Below are 24,325 nucleotides of genomic sequence, written 5' to 3' on the forward strand. Positions count from 1 at the left end.
TTCAGAATAAAAAAAATAACATTTATATGGTATAGTTATTAACTATACGGCAATACGTATAAACAATTAACAAATATGTGTAACGTGTTAACACATTTTTTAAACAATTACTATACATAATAATATCTGAAATGAAAAGGTCTACCTATAATATAAACAGAGTTTCTAAAATGTAACCTTTTACTTTGCTGCAGGACGCAGGACTATAAGGGTATGGACGGGATGAGCTTTTTTTTAGCGCTGAAAATGGGTAGAGATGTACTTCGGCCGCTGCCACCGCTGTACTACGCGTGCAGTCAAGCGCAGTCCGCGCGAGTCGCGCTCATCAAACGCTGACCGGACGCCGCGCGGGCAACATGTCGGCGAAACGCCTGCAGCGACGAAGATTATTATACGACGACCGACGCCAACACTCCGAGGCCACTGTCACCGCCGTGTTTTTTTCATCGTACTGCGACTCGACCTGTATTGCAATCTCGACGTTGTATCAATTATTATTTCTGTTAAATTTATTATTATTGCAATCTCTGTGATCACAGTACGCATTTCGGGCGCCGTAAAAATTATTGTTTTAATAATATTATATCATAAAAAAATATACTTAGCCGCAGTTTTCGACATCGCGACCATGCAAATAGCAGTGCTTCAGGCCCGGTCGTTCTCCGCGGACAATGCCAAACCGGTAAGCTGCACATTAGATCAATATAAAACATTATTTCTATAATTTAATTTAATATTGTTTTCACTTATTATAATATTACACTATATGTTGATATTTCGCGGTGTTCAGTATACTCTGTCGTTTTACCATAGATTCCTATACGTAAGCTATATATACTATATACTCTTAATCACCCTTAAAACAACTAATACAATTTATATATCTAGGCATCTTAGAGAATTTAGAAAAATTAAGTTTTTAAATTTGTTTGATTTTATACCTGGCGTGAAAAGTATAGTATTGATTTAGGATCCCTAAAAATATTACATATTATTAATTATTAATTATACTTTATCCGGTCCCCGTGAATTATTTTTTATACTATAAATATAATAGGTATGAGCTAATAAATTATACACCGCAAATTGTACTTGTTATCACTCTCGTGTATTTAATGTGATGTAATTACAAATTAGTAAATAATTTAGATAATACATTTATAAAAATCCGCGTCGAGTTTTCAAATGTATATAAGTAGGTACTTACGAGCTTTAATGTAATAATCATTCATTAATTTCATTCGTTCGTTTTATCCGCTTAAAGTTTATTTTCAAGCTTCTATTTTATAATAACATAAAAATAAGTAATTTTACATGACAATATATTTGTTATGATCATTACTTCCTACAATAATAATACGTTCTTATAGGCACCTATATAAATTATGTTTTTGGTTTTTGTATTTAATATTCATGTCTACGATTTGTAGTGAAGCACGTGACCGGGTATGTAATTTATATATGTTAACCATATATAAAAAGATTATTGGCTTCGTTCATAAATTATGTATAGGTGTAGTTGGCTACCTATATGGTATATAAATATTATTAACATCACACTATTTTCGTAGTGTTTCTATATGAATAATTATTAATGAATATTGTGATTAAAAATTATATAGATATTCATATTAAGTATATATAATATTCTTCACGGTATATCAAACTTTGTATACCAAAGATGTTTATATCTATGTAAATCTAAGTAATAATATAATATCAATATTATAATGAAGATTTAAAAAATGTAATAATAATTTTTCTCTTTTTATACATTTAAAAATCGCCCCCAAAAATAAAAAGTACTGCAACTATAGAAATTTCATAAATCATTTTGATGGAAATATGTGTTAATATACAAAATATAAATAGGTGCTAATTTGAATTTATTTATTGACGATCGAAAACGATAATTATCAAATTATATTTTATTTATATATAAAGATACATTTTAAAGTACCTACATATAGTAGGTGTGGTTTAAGAAGAATAAAGTTTTCAAGGATATTAGTATAATAATGTGATTTCTTTGTATAATTTTATAAAATATAAATAAAATAAATTCAAAGGGAGTACAATAAGAGGATATTAAGAAAAGTCGTATAATATAATTAAAGTATGAAAAATATATATGAATTTAGTTTGTAAACTATTTATAGCCTTGTTAACTATATGTACCTACTTATTTAAAGAACTTTTTTTGTAATTTATATCAACGTATGTCGTTTATTATTTATATATATATATATAGAACTTGTACAGGGTATAATAAACGGTTGTTTAACGGTGTACACTATACATATATACATGTTTAAATGTTATATGATAAATGCTGTTAATTTTTTCACTTCACGCCGTGACTATAATATAGGTGTACACGACGAATCTACTTACATTTCGTCACCTATCCATTAGTGTGGACGACATATAATAGTAAACGTTTTATTATTATTATTAGTTAACAGCTTGTTGAGTTGGTGTTTGCGTATATAATTATATATATAATTATTGTTTGCCTATAATATGTAAATATGCGGTGCGATTGTATTTGTGCGTATGCGCCTCATTTATAATACGCCTTTTCAATGACACAGTTTTGTATAGATACACCTAAATATATTCCTTATATAATATACACGCATTCATATATATATATATAAATGTAAAGTATATATAGTTTATATTAAATAATTTAAGCACGATAACGCGTATATCTCCTATTATAATATCGAAAGTGGTGACTGTAATTCATCGGGGATTGGGTGTTCTACACGAACGGAATTATTATTTGATTGATAGATGACGGGGAAAAGCTCACGAGTAGTTATTTTTTTTCCCGGTGAAAATGTTAAGCGCAAGTCCGAACCTACAACGACAAGGGTGGTCCATCCATCATCGCCTACGATCCGCTCCCATTACTCTTTGTACACATACACACACACACACACACACACACACACACACACACACACACACACACACACACATACATACATACATAAACAATAAGTATATATACTGCAGCAAAAGTAACATCGTCATTTTAAGAGCACATAATATGTTTGAACACGTTTCCTGTTGTCATATATACCTATATTGCGATTTTTTTCATCGGCGTAGGTGTACCTATATACACGCACACCCGCACATATATATATATATGTATAAACAGTATATATTAGTATACTATAAAACTATTTAATATAAATGAATAAGAATATATAGGCGTACCAACTATGGTTAATACTACAAAATTGATGGTGTACCTATGTATAAAAATATATAAATATATCGCGTGTAAAATAATAGGTTTATGATTAAATTATTAATTATTAGATTATGATATCTATATGCATGCATACATTGTTATAAGATGCTGGTAATTTTAATTTATACATCATTATTACGTGTTATTTGACTCGTTATTATACAATTTTAACGATGTTATGAGTACATTAAAATATACATTGTATATGATATAATATATGATGTTATATTATGAGCGTACCACGTGTTCCATCGTGCTTAAAATCTCGACACCGCTACGATATCGTTCAATAAAATATGACATGACTGTTTGAAACGAGTGCGATAGCCGATGACGGATAACAACAACACCTATAATATATATCGCATAATGGGATAAATCGTTTTTGCATATTAAATTATTAAAATATTATTTAAAAGAACGGATTTTTACAATAAATTATGATGGGCATATTATATTGTTATTATGCATAATAATATAATACATGTTTCGTAAAAATATAAAATTAACATTTAATTTATATCAGTTCGTCTTTCAATTCATGCATTAACTGTATTGATTGTGTAAATTTATGTGCATAAATGTAAAATTTAAAACAAAAATAGTTTCGTTTTATTTTATTTTTACTAATACATAACTATATAACTCAATTTGGTGGGTAACTCGTATATCTAATATTCGTATACAACGGCGTTTGGAGATAGTATGTGATATACATTATATACTATAAAAAATGTTATTAAATATTATATCCGTATAAGACACTATCTAAAAGGCGCCACAACATGAAATCTAATATAATGATAACATGTTATTATAGATATTAATAATATTATACGCAACATCTCTCATTCTCTCTCTCTCTTTACTATATAAAAAGTGGAGACAGTAATCGCACGTTTTACTTGACATACATAATGTACACAAAAGTTTTTAATAATATTATTATTATTTGCGTGTATTTAACAGGTACACACACAAACACTTACACAAACGTAACTAAATATATTAAACACGCCGTTTACATAAAGTATACATATTACTATGTGTAGCTTTATATAATGTAGATAAATATTAGGTATACGTTGTGCACGAAATATACGAAATCTGTACGCACACGGTGATTATTACGTTGTAGTCAGACCGTACAAAACTAGATCATTGAATTTACGTATGCATTCGCGGATTTGCTAGTTATATACATACAATCGTATAATAACGCAGAAACAATATTGGAATACACTTATTTGAGTGTACCGAAATGAAAATATGCATAGATATTGCTGCGATATGAAACGGCGTAGTGTACCTACATAATACTGTAGTGTTTAGAGGCGCGTTACTGCAGTGTATAATTTGTGCAGTCTGTGTGCCCCACGCGCGTAATAATATTATTTCGCGTCGAAAGACTCGCGGAATCGCATAAGTTAACGACTCGTGCGTTTATATACATATATATATATACATAGTCTGTCACATCGTATACATGTATATGTTTCGAGTGAAGTACAAAGGTATACCGTTACCTATATAATACATACACTCAATAGAAATGCGAGAAATTAGCGCCGGCGAAACAATGTAAATGACTAACGCGTATACACAAAGTTCTTACGACCATCATCGAAACTATAATATTCTCCGAGCTACAGTATGATATATATATTATATATACTCGTGTACCCTATACTATACTTACACTATATACGCGTATAACTGAACGCGCTTTCTCTCGCACCATTATTATTATTATTATTATTATTATTATTATATACACTACTACTACATTATTATGTATTATGATATTCGACATCGTTTCAAAGGCCGCCACCGATTTCTTGCACCTTATTTGTATGTATATACAGTATACACCTTGCAAACAAAAAGCAATAGTGTATGTATATGTATATATATACATAAGTATGGAAGTACGGACGAGGGGTGGGCGAGGGCGAGAAGAGATGACGCGATCGAGGGGAAGGCATGTGTTTCTCGTGCACACTGAAGATATATATATATATATACGGTGCGTATATACCTACCTATATATATACACACTTTGCAGCCGCTTGTTGTTTTGCAACAATTGCATCGCCCGCCCGCCGCGACGGTAGCCCTCTTTTGTTTACAATGTCGCTAATGGATTTCGTCGTGTCCCGGGAGCTCGGTTGTTCGCGCGCGACACTTGTTTCAAACGCTCGCGTCACCTCACCGCCGTCGCCGACGTCGCCGCCGCCGCTGCCGTCACACACACACACACACACACACACACATGCGCGCGCATATCATATACATCTGTACATGGTCGTTTGCCCCACGTTCGTCACGCGTGCGCACCGCTCAAACGTCATACCGTTTTCTTACTAAATGTACTTTATACTACTTACATTTAGTGTCATAAATAGTAGGTACGCGTACATTATTGTATTATGTATTATAATAATAGTGTAAAATGATTTGGCGGCGACGCATATGTATTACACATGAATATTTTGAATAAATATCTTGGAATTATACCTAAGGTACTCATTATACTCATATAATTATACTATCTATTACCTATATATAAAGGAGAATTTCAAAAATGTCAATTTTTTTGATTTTTATAATAATAAAATTATATATGATAAAAGCCTCGAGCTGTAAATGTTGAAAAATAGTTACTCACCGACTGATATATCATTATATATCCTACGACGTCAGGACTATGCATAATCTATATACCTATACACATTATAACTTAAGTAAACAGGTAGTATGATAAATGATTCTGAAATTAGCACACAATTTTTATTACATATAGGACATTATAGTTTTTTGAAGCGATATGCAAGTAATAACGTTTCCTGTATAGCTGCTTTGTTTTGCAAAATTATGATAAGAGTATTTATATATAGTATTTATTATTGACATTTTTCATTGTAAAAGTCAATTACACGTAATTTTATACTTATCTACTTTAATCGTTCATAGTATTATATCACAAGAACTTGTCAAATAAGATATTAATTATTTTTTATATCGTTCTAAAATACATATTATACAGTAAACCTATATATCCTTTTTAGATTTAAATACATTTTAGTCATTTTATACACATCCGAAAAAACGCTCCAAAATAATATATGCATTTTTGTGAATATAAATGTATGAATATAGTATACACCTTCGGATTTAACGGTGTCGCTTGAAGTTTTCTTATATCTATTATTATCTTATAAGGTGTATTGTATTTTATTTTTCAAACTAACAAAAAAAAAAAAAAATAATCATAATAAAGCGCCTTACATTATTTTACCTAAAAGCTACGATGATTGCATTGGCATTTTTTCATCGTCAAAAGTATAAAAGGAAACTTTGAACCGCTGTATACTATACATAGGTGATTATTATACGGCCAATCACTCGCATTTTTTTTGGAAATATTTTTCGATTTTGTCATCATTAGAACATATTTTGGAAAAAAATAATAATATTAGTTACTATTCCTTTCATAACAATTGTTTTCAAATATTTTCTCATACATTTTTAATTTCATATCTTCGAAACAAATCTTAATATTTTCTGAACCGCATCACGCATAGATGACACTACTATATACGCGTATGTGCATATATACTCGTCGCTAACGACTGAATGTTACGTGACAAAAGAATCACTCTGTATAAGTAAATATAATATATAGAATAGACGCTAACAATGATGTCTGCGGTGTGTGCGTGCGTCTGTGTGTGTGTGAGGGGTGACGGTGTGGCCGGGTGGAGTATTAAAGGCGGGTAATGCGATTGGGAATGGGCGCGGCCTCTTCGTCACATCACCACCCCTCCCCTACGGATCAGTGTATCGGTATATGTGTATGTGTGTGTGTGTGTGCGTGTGTGCGTGTGTGTGTGTGTGTGGGTTAGCAGTAAAGGAGAGGTGACAACTATATATAAGGATATAACGTGTGTGTGCGTATACTATACATCTAACGATAAGCATCGTGTGCACACGACCGCGGGACACGGAACGACGACGAATAGCGAACAAAAGTGTATAATATAATATACAAGTGTGTGTGTGTGTGTGCGTTAGTCGAGACAAATTCGAAAATGTAAATCGAAGTTAGCGTATATCAGCTAGCGTAGTGTACACACACACACACACAGACACATATACAAAAGAGAATAGACTGTTTTTTTTATTATTCGACGCGTGCAAGTATACGGTGGCGGGACGGTTTTTATGTACACACAAACACACACACACACACACACACATATATACATATATATTAAGCATAATCGAAGATGCGTTATAACCGTCGCCATAATATATTATCTGCAGCACCGCCTATTATGCGTATATATAGTACCGTAGTAATAATGATAATAAATATATAATAATATAATACTATTATTATTATTATTGTTTGCGTTATAGAAATATTGTTTTGTATATCATATTATATTATAGTGTCGCGGTCGTACCGACCGCCCGCAGAGTTTTTGATTCTCATTCGTTCACAACATCTGTGTGGTACTTGCCTATTATATATTATTATATTATAAAAAGAATATCGCGTGTTATTTATGCGGTTTTAAACGCGAGTGATGGTATATAATAATATAATAATAATATTATATTATGTACTTTCGCCGGTGCGCGTGTGTGCGTGAGTGATTAAAACGACCTATACGCCCCGCGAGTAATGGACAAATTAGTGCGGTTTCGGCGTACCCATTATACCGTTTATACGCCTATATATATATTTTGAAACCAGTAGATTTCCTCCCGTTTTCCATTCACCCGCCATTCGGTCGCCGCCGAGCCCGCATCAGCGTGACACACGTCATTGGGTTTACGCCGCGACGCGACAATCGTAATTTAAAAGGCCATTTTATTATATATATATATATATATGTATGTATACCTGTGTTGTGTATACATATTATATTATGAATTCACCATGGCGGTTGAAGAGAGCGAACGGTAAATCATATGTACAAATAATAAATATATATAAATATATTAGTGATAATAGTTTTAACAAAATGAACGTCAACGATTTATATTCGGCCGATCCGTTTCGCGTTTGATCGGCTGCTAAATTTATAATAATAAATTACACATGGAATATTTGAATAATATATAAAAACATAAATTATCTCGTATAGATTATATATGCTACGTTTTACGTATATATAGGTTTATTATATATATATGGGACGGTGTGCAGCGAGTGTAACGTCGGTGTGGTTTGGATACGATAATAATGCATTCTGCAGCATTTTACTATTTAGGATATATACCTAGCCACTAACTATTATCTATTTATATTGATATTAAAAATCAATTTACATGATAGCAAATATGAATATTGGGACCGTGATCGTAAAATATATTATACATAGATATCAATCGTCAGCTATTCTTATATTTAAGTAAAAATTCATCTATCTATATATATATACTTTTACCGAATAACTTTTTTTAATAATGACTAGGTTTTGCATATATTAGATAGCTATAGTGAATATTATAATTTATAAGTAAATAATTGTAATATAGAATACTATATTATACTATAGATGTATTAAAAACATGGAAAATGAATTTATGTGCATATAATTGGTATTGTACCATTATAGATATAAATGGAGCACATCGTGAAACAACTATATATATATTAAAAACGTATAAATAATATATATTTATGTATATACAATATAAAATTTGCATAACATGCAAGTGCGATGCATAAGACGTATGAAGTTTAACCCACTGCACCCTTATTGTACTGCAACTTATTATTGCTTTCCAACTATACGTCGAATAAGTAATATCTATATATATATATATTAAACTAGCTATCGCTGTGACATTTCGCAATTATATTATGTGATGTGAAACAAAAACACAATTGCAGCACGCTTCGTAAAACTATATAATTATATGGACTAATTTGAGCGATGACAGGTATGTAAAAACATCAGTATACAGGGATTCGATTTCCGAATATATATTATGTAGTATACCTAAACAAAATTGGTAATTAATTATACCTATTATATTATACTCGTAGGTATAATATTTATTTCTGCAATTATCTAAAAATTAACATTTTATAATTATTATGTATTATAAATTAGAAAACATTGGTACATTCCTATTCGATGCCGGTATATTAGATGTATGAAAATATAATCCAATGCTTTGGTTTAACATTGAAAAAAGGTGCGCTGTTATGGTCTAGTATAGATAAAATGAATACCTATATCGTAAATGTATAAACATAATATAAATAATAAGATCATCATATACACAGTCGTTAAAAAACCAAAACACGGATAGTAATTAAAATCCACGTATATACTTCAGTAGACTATAAATAGCGCAGGCGTATTATATAATTAATAATACATTTAGACATTTAGTCATTTACAGAGGGGTGCGTATATACGATATAGGGACGATGCATTTTAAACATACACGATGGATACGGGCGATACGGCTCGTAACTTTTAAGTCTCTCCGATAAGGGTTGTCACTGCAACTGCAGTATATATATATATATGATAGAATATAGCTAGATATATACGAGAAAGGGTATCGCGAGCCGTACATATTAGGTACATGTATAAAAAAATACACACGAGACACGATGAGGCCACTCCAGTAGCTGCAATGGCTTTCTATCACACTAGGTACTCGTTTTTCCGCGTCAACTTCTCGAGAAGAAAACACGCGGCGGCCCTGCACCCTGCTGCTTCGGTATAGGTATACTATAATATTATAGTCCTACAAAGTGATATTCTTTTCCCCACGTATAGTATTGCTATACAACGTCGCGGCACGCTTATTCAAAATTCTCGAATATATAATTTATAGTAAACGGCGGTGCAGCCACCGCGATGACAGTAAATAGTAATTATGTATAATATTACATCTACCTATGATGATAGTACATAGAAGATAAAATGCCTAACAAAATAATAATATTACACAAGTATACGCGTGTCAGGGGAAAACACGTCTCGTCCGACGGCGGCCGACTGCGCGCAGGGTGTGCGGTAAAAAGATCGACGGCTGGCCGCGATAACCGTCGGTTGGCGTGGTGGTGGTGGTAAACATGGTCGTGTCGCGGGGAACGGTTGGCGGGTTGGGCGTGCGTAGGAGGCGCTATCCGTCGAGGCGGTGCTCCGCGCGCGCGCGCGCTCGTGTATGTGTGCGTGTTTGTGCGTGTGTGCGCGTGTTCGCGCGTTCCCCCACCGCCGTCCGCTAACCCCGCCACCGCACCCGCGGCGGACTCCACCGCTGCCGCCGCCGCGACCCGTTCGTTCGTCCGCGCCGACACCGCCGCCGCCCCGTACCGCACCGCCCCCACCGGCGGAAGACTCGCGGCCACTAGGCGCGCGCGCATCTACACCGCGCGCTCGTGTGTGTACGTGTGTGTACGTGTGCGCCCGTACGCGGTCCGCTCCTGTGCGTGCGTGCGTCCGTGCGCGTGTAGTCGGCCTTACTCGCAGCGCACGTCTCTCATTATAGTACGCCGCGCCGCGGACAAGTCGCTACCGCGTATACGTCGTCGTCGTCGTCGTCGCTGCTGCCGCCGCCGCCGCACAGCAGTCTGTCCCGCATAACCGACCCGTGTCGAACACGAACGCGCTGCTACCTCGTAATACCTAATACATAACAGCGTACCTATTTATAATAATATTATATATTATTGCCATTACGATATATTATATTTTATACACATTGCCGTCCGTGTACGCCGGTAAAACGATATCATCGCAATATCATTATATCGTTCTCGTACAGAAATAATAACACGACATTAATTACGGAATAAGGTACGGCCGTTAGCTGTGTTCGAGTTTTTTTTTTTTTTTTTTAAATCTTGTGCCGTCAGACTACGGGATTTTTCGGTTTGTTTTATTTTTTTTTCACACCGCATTTGGTTTTTCGGTTTCGTTTTTCGAATCGTCGTCTACTCCGACCGCATAGGCGTGCGGCCAATGAATCGCTGCGCGAGTACCGCAACCACCGCCGCAACCCGCACCGACGCCGCCGACGACTGCACCGCGGCGACGCCGGCCGCTGTTGTCGTAGTGGTCTCGTAGCGCGCGCGTCCCGCGAAAACGTCTCGAAACCGCGGGTCTCCCGCGTACCATGACTTCTCAGTTTTCACAACAACTCGCCAAAAATATCGGACACCAGGTAAGAACGAGATTATTGAGATATGACCATTATAACTTACTGTAGCTTACGCGACGATATGTGATATTTTGTAGAAAAGAATCAAGGGCGCCTCCGATTCGAGGTACCTATTATTATATGTTTTTTTCGTTTCGCGATAGTTAATTGTTTTCTTTGAATAAACCTATATGGTACACCGTCGAGATAACCGCAAGAGCTCGAATGAGCCGTTCGCATAGTTATATTTTAATATATTACGATGTACTTTGGCATTTATGTATAGATATTCAAATTCGATTAAAATTTGTTGAAAAATAATAGGTTTTTGAAATTCATCCTGGAATTGTTTAAAAATAAATCTGTTAATAGGTACCTATTATTAATTCTTCCAACTGTATGTCGTATAATATATGTATAAAGTATTCTTGTTAATGAGTATATCCTTGTAGGATTTAGTCAACATTTACCATATGCTTCTTATATGTTTTCTGTAGTATTAAAGTATTTTGTCGAAAAAATATATTTTTTCAACGGGTTTTGAGGGAATGATCAAAATATACAACAAAAATTTGCAAACCATAATGACGATTTTACTCAATATTCGTAATGATAATTATTTGAACTATTGGCACATCTATTTCTATGTAGGTATAATATATAGTACATTTGCGATATAGAAGTTACAATTTTTTTTTATTTGTGCTACTTTGTTATGTGTGAAAATTACATAAATTAATATGTACCTAGTAGAATTAATTTGCATAACTTAACTTAAACATACTTTTAATAACCACTGTTTATAATTTCGTTGGTAATTATTCTAAAGGTATAGGTACATGCATTTTACAATAATCGATCATATTTATACAAATATTACAACTCTATTGTTCATTATAATTCCTATGCAATAATAATTGGGTAGAGGTAGGTAAATATTATAATAGTCGTATTATTGGGTACTAATTATACATACTACGAAACACTTGTTACACATGATTTAGATATATTTCATAAAACTTTTGATAATACTATACTCGTTTGAAGTGGGATTCATAATTAGAATTTTTTATTAAGTACATTTCAGTCATAGTATCTTTCCGCGAAAGAAAATCATTATCTCAAATTTGTTCTGATTATTTACGAATAACTAAAATATTACGTGTTTACGTAGATATCTTGAGGCGTTATCTAATTTTTAAATACATATAGTATTTATTGAAACAAGCGTAAATCAACACTTTTAAGAGCATTCTAAAAAGACGAGAAAAACACTATTATAACAGATAACATACAATTATTTTCTATAAACATTTCGGTTGTACCTATACATTTTTATACTTAATAATGTATCATATGAGAATTTGAAATTTATCAAAATGGTTAGAATCTATTTTTTCAATACGTCTGTTTGCGGATCAAGTTTGCGTTCATTTTTTTTCCGTTTGCAATTAAGACTTAAATATTATAGATTTATAATAAATAATAGTTACCTAGGTATTACTCGTAAATTATGATTTGTGACTACCGCGAAAACGGCCCTCGTTTCTCTGTACATTTTTTTTTCAGTAAAGTCGTGTACAATAATATATAAATCTTTAAGGCTATAAATATAAACGCGAAGAAACTGTCTACAATAATAACTGTTAATAACCGTAGGTATACCTATACCTTGTTTTATTTTGGAGTGTGCGTTCAGATATCACGGTATATCCTCTAAGCGTATATATAGATTTACATACACATTATACACATATATAAGTGTGTTTATAAACACAAAAACCGATAAAATACCAACGTAATCTTTAGTGTACCTACATATATAACATCGGCGTAATGTTTAATTTTTCCGAAATTTCCGTCGACCAGAGTTAATTTGTGGTGGTGCCAATCGGCCAGTATACCTGAAATACATATACGCGGTATGTATACCTACGTGTGTGTGTGTGTGTGTTATTTAATAATACTCGCGATTTTGGTTATCTCGGGAAAAGCCGCCGCGGCCAATCTACACAGCGCGCCGGTCGCCCACCCCGACAACAATAGTAATAATTTTATTATTAATATTATTCAATACACCCATCACACGCATCATTAGACGCGCGTCCGTTGCTCGTGTCCGATGTTCGCGTGCATGTCCGCCGAGTGCAGTTTAACAATATAATGTACAAGTAACACTCTATACAGTTTCGAATTTTAAGTCTTAAAGTAATCGTTATTATTATAATAATATATCATATAGAACTGCTAACGTTTCAAATTATTTACGTATAATATTGTTATACGTTACGCTCGAATGCACAATGTTTCTCGTCTACAGCAGAGGTCCCGTAAGTAAAAATAAAAATATGATAAATATATATTACTATAATAGTTAATACGTTAATAAATAATACGTGTGTAGTTCATCGTTTTGAATTTTATTGATTTCGTTCTGTACGCACGCCAGCCTCGATCATATGATTTTATATTACACCGCACGGGATATTGTATAATGCGACAGCGCATAATATTTTATGGACGCACGATCGAAAATTCGTTGTAATTTTTTACAATTTTATAATCCGAAAAGTATTCCATATATTTTTGCTGTACTATACGGTACATTATAATTTTCCTCACGAACGGCGACATCGGTATATACCTATACTGTATTATAATAATATTATATACGGTCGGCGGCGTATATTGTACCCATATAAAGGTATAATAATATTAAGCACGCGCCGTCTTCTTATAATGTGATACATTGTGTATCATTGCACTCACACACACATATTATATAAATATATATATTATTAGGTATACAATACTTACAAAATGTGTGTTGAGCCCATTGTATATATACTATAGAGTAATTCTTAATGTATAATAATATATATGTAGACGGGATATAACACATATATATATATATTATTATATATTTATCGCGTGTATACTTTCATGTTCATAATAATGAATTATAATTATTGTTCGGCCGCAACCGTATAATAATATAACATAAAACCCGGTAATTGTGTGTGTGTGTGTGTGTGGTGCATGTGTGAGTGTGTCGTACGGTGGCTGAAAAACAAATTACACGTTGAATACTAAATGGTAATGCGGCGACGGCGGTCCTACTGACCTATAGACAATCGAGGCCCCAAAACAATATCACGTTTATTGATTCAATAGTTTGTAATTTGTATTTCATTCTATTGTGTGTGTGTCATTTTTGCCGTCTCGACGAACAAAAAAATCTAAAACAATCGAAATCGAAAAAAAAAAAACATCATATTTTATTACTATATATACGATAATATCTGATGCCGTATGCAATGACATCATGTTATGTATATATATATATAGTGGCGTATAACTTACAATGTACTTTGGCGCCCACGCTTGAGATTTCAGTTCTTGTTGCCGTCGTATACCTTCTCGATATAACCGCCCGCATATTATATGTATATATATATATATAGGCATAATATTAAACCTAATAGTTTGAATAAATATTTTTCAGCGTTTTTCGTGTTCAAAACTTACATCATATATATTTATATATTTGGTGCAATAATATCGCGTATTTACATTTATATGATGATTTGCTTCAGTAAATATATATATATATATATTAATAGATTGTATATATAACCTATACGTATATACTATATATGTAGTAGGTATACACGCCGACTATTGCAGGTATTCGTATTTGGGGGGCTCATTTTTATCAAATGCATAATGTAAGTACATGAATAATCATATACCCACGTTTGTATAATAGGTTTCTTATTTAGGTGTAGAGCACCTTATTAATTATTAATAACCAGCGTGGTAGTTCAAATTAGAACAGAAAAACAGGTCATAGGCATTGTTATTGTTATTGTTGTTATTTTTTCTCCTTCGTTTTCTTCCGCGCGTGCACAAAATCGCCGCCTTGTTTAAATAATTAGAATATAATTTATAAACGTCATGCTCAAAAACATGAGCTAAATACGACGTCATACATAATATTATATACCTATATACACAATATTCATATTATGACGTACACTATGTACAGATTATATAGTTCTGAAATTTCTTTTCGTGTGATATTACGGTTTTTAGCCCAATGTTTACGGGTCAAAACGAAATTTGAATACAAACCAATAAAATTATAAACATTATATTATACACGATGTTCGTGTGCCTAAGAACTTGCAGTGTTGCGCTGCTGTGTCCGCTTTATACCTATATTTTGCTGCACTATTTTGTCAATATATACATTCATACATATAAAGAATATATATATATAATATTACGTTTATTTAATAATATACTCTCGTACGTTGTATGTCGCTGTGTAAAAATTATGGTAATAATATATTATGTACGTATTGCCGCAGCCGTCTATAGGCCAAAAACAAACGACGATGTTATTATTATAAAAAAACACAAAGTCTCTGTAGTATATACATAGGTTTTAGGCACACATATATAATATTGTTTTCGGAAATTCAATCAAAACAGATGAATATATTATATGTACATATAAGTGGGTACTTGCGAAAAAATTGATTCCCTTATAATACCCTCTTTCGCACCCCACTTTTGTGTTGTATTATATAACCATATATATACATTTATTATATTATTTTTATATGATTTTTCTTGAGTTATCGCCTTTGCATTACTGCGACCCCTCTTTCGAGAAAAGTGTAGATTATAATATATATGTGTGTATGTGTATATAGCGTGTATACGTGTATATTTATTTGTTTTCGACACGCAAACGGATTATCGCGTGGGCGACAACCAGCGCGAACGATGTTTGCATCGCGCGAAATCTAATATCCGACTTATAGCCGTGCGAAGTTCTATATACTCAACAGAGTGAAATATTTATTTATTTACCCACCGGGTAAAACGTTGAAACGACCAGATAAATTTAAACGAAATATGTCATCTTATATACATGCACGCACTGTGCAACACGCGTACCTACTATATATCTATATGGTATGACGGTAAATACTACTATTATATTATTCGCAAACGATTTAAATAGCAAAATATACCAGCTAATTTAAATATATATAATATAATATCATATATAACTATGGGTATGTATGAAATATTCGTGTTGATATTTATTTTTAATATTCTTAATATTCTTACATTCATTCGAATGTTTATTGTTATTACTATAGCAGATATATCTATTGCACATCATATAATATACATAAAAAGAAATTCGGTGTTCCTGTACACATGTATAAATATATATTCTCCTTACGTAATTTATTATATTATAATAAAGTAACTTCAAATTGTCATGTTACAAAAATTAAGCGACCCGTAGTTTTAATTGAAATTATATTGCAGTGTATTGTTGGTACACACCATATATACACACAGACATCTGTCTATACTGGCTATACTTATTTTATTTTTTGTAATGGAATAGAACAAATTTTTATTCGATAACCGCACTGTAATGTAACTTATGAACGTATAGAAGATTGTAAAACTTTAGAATAATAACACTATGTTTAATTTTTTTTCTTTAAATTAGAATCATCAGCATAATAATATTACCAAAATTATAAATATTATAAACAGGAAAAATATAAAGAATGTATATTATAGCGCAATTTTATTAAATCATAAATACATTTATTTTAATGGTATTATCGCAATAGGAAATTTGAGACATTTTAGAAGGGTGTATATATAGGGTTTTGTCTACAAACAAATCAAAATCATAACCGTTAACAATAAATAAATTCGGGTACACATGCGTATAATGATGCATCATTATCGTTACATTGGTTGATTACGTAATATTTTAATAAACATAATAATATACTATAATGTCCGGATTCAAATATAAAATGGAAGACTTGAATAAACAGAATGTATTGTGTACATAGTCGTAATTCAATATGTTTCGATAATATGTTTAATACATGCGGGCTCATTCTGTACTATATGCAATTGGGTAGGAGGAGCGTAAATGGTTGCCGCCATTCGTTCTACTTTCGTATAATATTATATATAAAATAATAGTATAGAATTTATGGAGGTGTGCGTCTTAGCGACTCTGCACTAATATTTGATGACACACCGTAACCAATAATAAAACGTGTATTCCATATATATATTCTAGTATTTTTATGTCAGATTATACCCGAATGTCTAGCCGTCTGATGGAGACTATAGTTTTCACGACGCGAATTTCCGTTTTACCAGTGATTTCATCATTTACGGGTTGTATATAATAATGCGCGTTGATTTTAAAACAAATACTCGCTCTTCCGCGTCAATATCCCAGTCGCGTATCCCTTTAAAAACGCGCGTTTATCGTGCGGTGTGAACGAGCGGTTCGTGTTACAAAAATAATCTCAGTGGTGATATGCGCCTGCATACATTCTCATACGAAGTCTTCAAAGTTTTTGTAACGGGAATTTTCGTTATAACGGGTCACTCTCCCATAGGGGGGTACAGTACATACTATACCTGTGTTGTATACGATGGGTAGGCGCAATACACGTATTATAATACAAGTATACCGTTCCCAAAACCCTAACCACGCGCACCTATATATATCGCGGTTTTACGATGCGCGAATACGGTAAAAAAAATAATTTTCTACAAATCTATATCCTGCACTTTATCGATAGCCGTATCCTATTTCCGTACGGTATCGACAATATAATGGTACGTATATATAGATGTGGCTATTACCATGTGTATATATATATAATAGATATACAGGTGTAAATCCGTTGCTCGCTATTACCGCAAAATATACATATACACCATAGGTATGGGGGTAGGGACGCGAATCGTGAGGAGATCGTTAGATCGAACGAAATCAGGTATAATACATTTAATATATATGTATGATATGCGCTATACCACATCCCTTTTGGACGCGCGCCCATATAAAATACTACCATCGTCACATAATATATATTATAGGACTTGGTGTACCGTTATACCCGTGGACAGTGCGCGGTATACGTCGACAACTAGCTATACTATATATCATATACAACGACTGCTGTATACCTTACGGTGGGGGCTTGTCACTCATATAATAAGTCTATACGTATATATCGAGTGCCTTTTCGTCCGTCCGATCCGTCGCGTAATATATATATCGTTCTGATCTCGCTCAAAATATAATAATATCATATCATATCGTTTATTGTTCCGCGTCAAAAATCACGTACTCTTGCACACTCCGCAGCATCAGCCGTATTATTATTATCATGAGTGTTTGTGTGTGACGCTCGTCCAAATCCAATCATCCGTGTGACACCGCTCGTCGCCGACCGCTGCAGCAGACGACAACTGTCGAAAAACCTAACAATATAATAACAACAACAACAATAATGTCATACGCATACGACACGGTTTTTAACGGTATGCGAATCACACGGCTCGTTGACTCTCTGGTCTGTCGTCGACGACGTTTAGGCGTATACCTACCACATGCGTCGTACGCAGTACACCGTTTTTTCCTATATATATATATTACACGTGTATAATTGTACTGCGTTATTTGCGCGCGTCTTGCTGCTATATCAGATGTCATCGTATAACATTATATTTTGTGCGGAATGCATAATAATTGCATCGGGCGGGTACTTTGTTGAATTCCCCGAACATACATTTATAGGTACCTCCAACTGGCGTTAAACTCTATTTCGCCGACCTACACACACACACACACACACACACATATATAATAAGTATCTCGAATCGGACGACGTGCGTGTAACAAGTGTGCAACATAAAATATTATGTGTGTCGCGAGTTCATTGCAGTTGTATTGTACTATAGCGAAACACTGTTTTATAGTATTATATATTATTGTTTGGATGTATAACGTTTATAATATTATCATAATGTACTTATTATAGATTTTTCGTTTGCAGACCACATCGTTAGCGCCGCCGCCGCAGTCTCTGTTACCGCAGCCGCCGCACACGTCTTCGTCGTCGTCTTCGAGCCCGCCGCCCTTACAGCTATCGCTCACCGCGGCCCGGCGACACACGTCCGTATCGCCGCAACCGCCATCTTCGACCGTAGCCGGCCACAACTCGTCGCCGCCGCCACCGCCGCCGCACCACCCGCGGTCCACCGTCAGCGGATCGACCGGACCGTCGGCCGCACAACCGCCGTCGTCCACGGCACCGTCGTCCGTCGGCGGCAGTCCCACCACGGCCGTAGCCACGGTCAGCACGTCCACCGCCGCGGCCGCGGCCGCCGCACCTCCGCGGTGCTGCGACACCGGCCGGCCCATATTCACCGACCCCATCACCGGGCAGACGGTGTGCTCGTGCCAGTACGACCTGCTCAGTTACCAGCGACTGGCCGCTTCCGGCGTACCGGCCCTTTCCATGTACACCGCTCCGTACCCCGAGGGCATGGCCGCCTACTTCCCGGCCCTCGGCTCTGACCAACCGCCGTTCTACTCTGCCGTAAGTCTGCTATTCGTCTATTTTTACTTATTGCGTCGGTCGGACGGATAAAGGCGATGTCACCTTCTGATTTTTTTTTTTTAAAACGTCAGTTATCGTAACGCCTTTATCCGCTCGCCTTTTAAATTTTAATACATAAGTCTAGCTATTAGTATATTGTATAATGCTCAACCGTGTGATGTATAGATCCGGATTTATTCACGATGTCCGTCGTCATCAGTGATTTTTATGTTATTAATTTTTCATAATAATTATTGAAAGATCGATTGTTTAATTATAATATATTATATAACGATATGTTCGTAAACGACTATGATTACAACACCGCACTTGGTATATCCGATCACGAACGTTCACAGAAATAATATTTCGTTTTAAATTTACGTTTAGGTGTATATATAGGCGTTTATGTCACTGTACGATTAGGGGTTTTTTTCTGCGCTGAGTATTTAAGAACACCGATTCCGATGTATAGGCTATATTGTAATTATAATTATTTTATATTGAGAATTAACCTGCGCGCATTTTCATATATCATTATATATTACCTACTAATCAGCTAAAATTGTGAACACAAACAATTTGATTTAAATTTACCGCGATATGCGTACGAAACGATAATAAATTACCTTTTACATTAATATGCATTTTAAACAACATTTTATAATAATTGCGGGGAATTATATTTAGTATTATCTATTTATACGTATGCGTGTAATTTACTGCAGTTTTGTGTGTGTAATAATATGATACCTGTACGTGTGCACGGGCAATATATCATTTAAGAAAACTATTTCGGTTACATATCATTTTATCTGTTACCCTGTTGCCGGTGTATCATACAATATAATATTATAACGACAGCATATTATTATGTACTATTGTGTACTCCGAAAAATTTACCTCGTGTGTTATCAACATTTTAAACACGATTCTCGTGTGTGAGGCACATAACTCGTGAACGTCGCTATAGCCCGAGCGTATAAAAATAATGTATACTATAATATCATATGCGTAGTACTTTCACGCCACATGTCGGTCGCCGTTTTTAACGCAATATTCAACCCCTTGCTCACTCTTGTCCACCGTGTATATCATCCGGAGTATCCTATGATACCTGTATTATAATATAGTATAATATAATATACTATATTATTATACATATTATATCAAATACGCGTTTGTGGGCGTTTCATAAATCGCTATAGTCCCGATGCGTATATATAATGTTTGTAAATTCGCATATATTTATATAATATTTTAATGTATATCACTTAACATAATTCATAAATATATTTTATATTTATCGAGAGAATATCAATATAATATAATATTATTATAAATTATAATATACGAAAACGATTTCACGAAATCACTCTCCGCTATATACAAAAAAAAAATATATTCTATGCAACCGCATTACATTTTCACAAGATGCTCATATATATATATATATACATGTAAAGGTATTTATATAAAAACGATATAATTAGCATAATGTACATGGCATTTTTTTCCTCGCCAAAGGATATACTACGGAACGGACAAAAACCCATATTCCGACACGTCACGTCGGTGTCATATGTGATACATGCATATCGCGTCATATGTGAAGTGACGGCGCGGCTTTCTATTGTCGTGCATATACATATATACCTACACAATCTATATTTGGCATACACTTAAGTCGTCTGTACCCATATAGTACATAGCGTACACATTATATTGCGTATAACGACCGTGGTGTACACGGTATACTCATATTATATTCGTGTTATAATAACGTTAATAAACGAGTTCACCCTAATAACTACGCTTATTGTATGTATATGATAATCTATTTTATTATTATATATTATATATATATATTTTTTTTGTATGTGCGCAGGCCGCAGCGGGACTTGATCTCAAAGAGAACTTGGCAGCTGGAGCTACATGGCCGTACCACTCAGTTTATCACCCCTACGACGCGGCGTTCGGGTACCCTTTCAACGGGTGAGTACCCCCAAAAATACACACATATATACTAGGGTTATACGAGGGCAGAGGCACAACAATGTATTATATTATTTTACGCGTGATGCGTGTGTGTTCGATATTGTGAGTATATATGTATGTACGCACGTATGTATATATTGTATATATATGTTGTTCACCTAAAACAACAATGCGTCAAACTGTCGTCCGTCCAATAGGAATGGCGTATATTATATAATAATATGTAATATATAAATATATAGGTACAAGTATATAGATTTCCGATGGGGTGGATGGGGGTAGGAGGTACAGTACGTCACCGCGGTTAATATGTTCAATTTTTTTCCTTTCGTCTGTTCGCCTATATTGTATTTTATTCGGTAAACCTATTCGTCCTTCTACATCATGGGTGATTACAAAAATGGACGCCGCCGCTATTCCTCCACCCATCATAGTAATGGTACTTATTTACGAATACGTTTCAATCATTTAGCAAAATATACGATATCATTACACAATGTTATGTGTAGGCAGGCAGGTACACCTACTTTTTGATATTCTACATAGGTACCTAAATATAGTTCCATAATGAATTCAATTGCGATTTTCCAATCGACGATTTCGCGCACATGCGACGCTTTTATAGCGTCCGTTCCATTTATACCTCGTTGAATTTAATTATTAAACTTAACATCATATCCTATAACTATTATGATAGTGCGTATAATATATAAATAATTATTAAACTCAATTTTTTTAATATGCTAACGCATTATGAATTATACTCGTAATATATAAATATTTTATGCGTAGGTATATTATCCACTATATAATAGTTATATATACTATGCATGATCGTTTGATCTCATATATATATTCTATGTTACAAGACGTACCTATACCTACAGATACACGGTATTGTATATAATATCATGTACAACACAAGCATAATATAGCATGCTTAAACTTTAGGTTTTGTAATTTTGCTAGAATAACATGTTTCATACATAAAAAAATTTGTTTACAACATTCATTCTATAACCATTCGTAAGATTATACATTGCAGACTTGCAGTACACACACACACACACATATATACTTATACATATATACTTATGATTCGCCGTGCACGTTTCAAATAACATTTTTAAGCTGATATTAATAATAATTTCTGTACGTATATTATATACCCATGTATTATACTTTATATAATATTATGTTATTACATAAATGTATAGATATATAACAAAACCATTATTTTTATACAAGCGCGTATAATTGTAACTTAAATTGTTTGTATAAAGTATTAAACACCCACGCAAAATTAATATATAAATGTATAATTATATAAATTACATATATTATATATTCTTGTGTTACAAATATATACTTATTTCTAATATTATACATAGGTCTACCTCCGTATAGCTATAGCTATATTGCATTTGAAATCTTGTTACATATTTTCGTGTAGGTTAGGTTAGTTATTTTTCGTTCAATTATACAATTTTAACAATTGTTCATTCATATTTATACTGCAGTTATGTAATGAGTTATACGGATAATAACATTTTCTTTATATCTTATATAGCTTTATGTTGATTGTATTTTACCAATGATCCGCTTACGCAATACCTATAACTTGTAGGTTGACAACATTACAAATTCTAATTCTTGAACATAGAATGTTAATTTTGAGACATTGTAAGTAATGTTTTTTTTTTGAAGAACGTCTTTCGTTTGTGTTAAACAGACTTTTGATTACGGTTAACCTTTATAATCACCTCGCGGTCGTCCACGAACAATTAAAACATAGATATATCTATATATGTATATTTTATAACGTTATTGTTTAAATATACAATATGTCAACACGATTTTTATTCGTATATTTAATTTTGAATCTGAATTATATATTGGATCTATACGAATTCGTTTAGGTGCGCTCGGTTTTTTAATTTTTCATTGTATTTTACAATCAAACATATTTTCTAAAACTATTGTTTGCCGCTCTAAACATTATATAATAATAATGTAATTATGTATTTGTAAGTATATATAGTATACGCATTTAATTGATACAATATCTCATTTATTATAATATGTATGTGTATGTAATATACACATAGATAATATGGCTTATTGCGGCTGTTTAAAATTGCGAAACATGATTCCAGCCGATTAGAAGCTTTACAAGTACAATATATATAATAATATTATACTACTAATACTATATAATATATAAAATAACATGTATACGTCCCACATCGTATTATGACAATCGGTTGACTGAACGGGAATAATATATGTATATGTGTGTAGGCCCACACGCATAAGGGTACCGTTGCAACGCTATATAGGAATTAGGATATGTTATCCGATATATATATATATAAATAATATTATATTGGCGATGAATAATTATTACTATTATTTTTCCGTT

The 24,325-nt window shown here is 33.5% G+C and overlaps 1 protein-coding gene across 3 annotated transcripts in view; it reads left to right on the forward strand.

The window, feature by feature from the left end:
• The first annotated feature begins 343 nt into the window (after nucleotides 1-343).
• The window catches only part of LOC113554232 (homeobox protein caupolican), a 41,717-nt gene continuing 17,735 nt past the window's right edge, over nucleotides 344-24,325 (forward strand). The window contains exons 1-3 of one of the 3 annotated variants that reach the window (XM_026957981.1): nucleotides 344-682; nucleotides 19,360-19,905; nucleotides 21,794-21,900. In XM_026957981.1, the coding sequence (XP_026813782.1) occupies nucleotides 629-682; nucleotides 19,360-19,905; nucleotides 21,794-21,900 (707 nt within the window). In that variant the 5' untranslated portion in view covers nucleotides 344-628. Of the gene's footprint in view, nucleotides 683-10,794; nucleotides 11,471-13,607; nucleotides 13,777-19,359; nucleotides 19,906-21,793; nucleotides 21,901-24,325 lie in introns of those variants that run through there. The other 2 variants (XM_026957982.1, XM_026957983.1) reach the window with 2 other exon arrangements.

The sequence above is a fragment of the Rhopalosiphum maidis genome, chromosome 2, assembly GCF_003676215.2.
Source record: "Rhopalosiphum maidis isolate BTI-1 chromosome 2, ASM367621v3, whole genome shotgun sequence".
Classification (NCBI taxonomy): Eukaryota; Metazoa; Arthropoda; class Insecta; order Hemiptera; family Aphididae; genus Rhopalosiphum; species Rhopalosiphum maidis.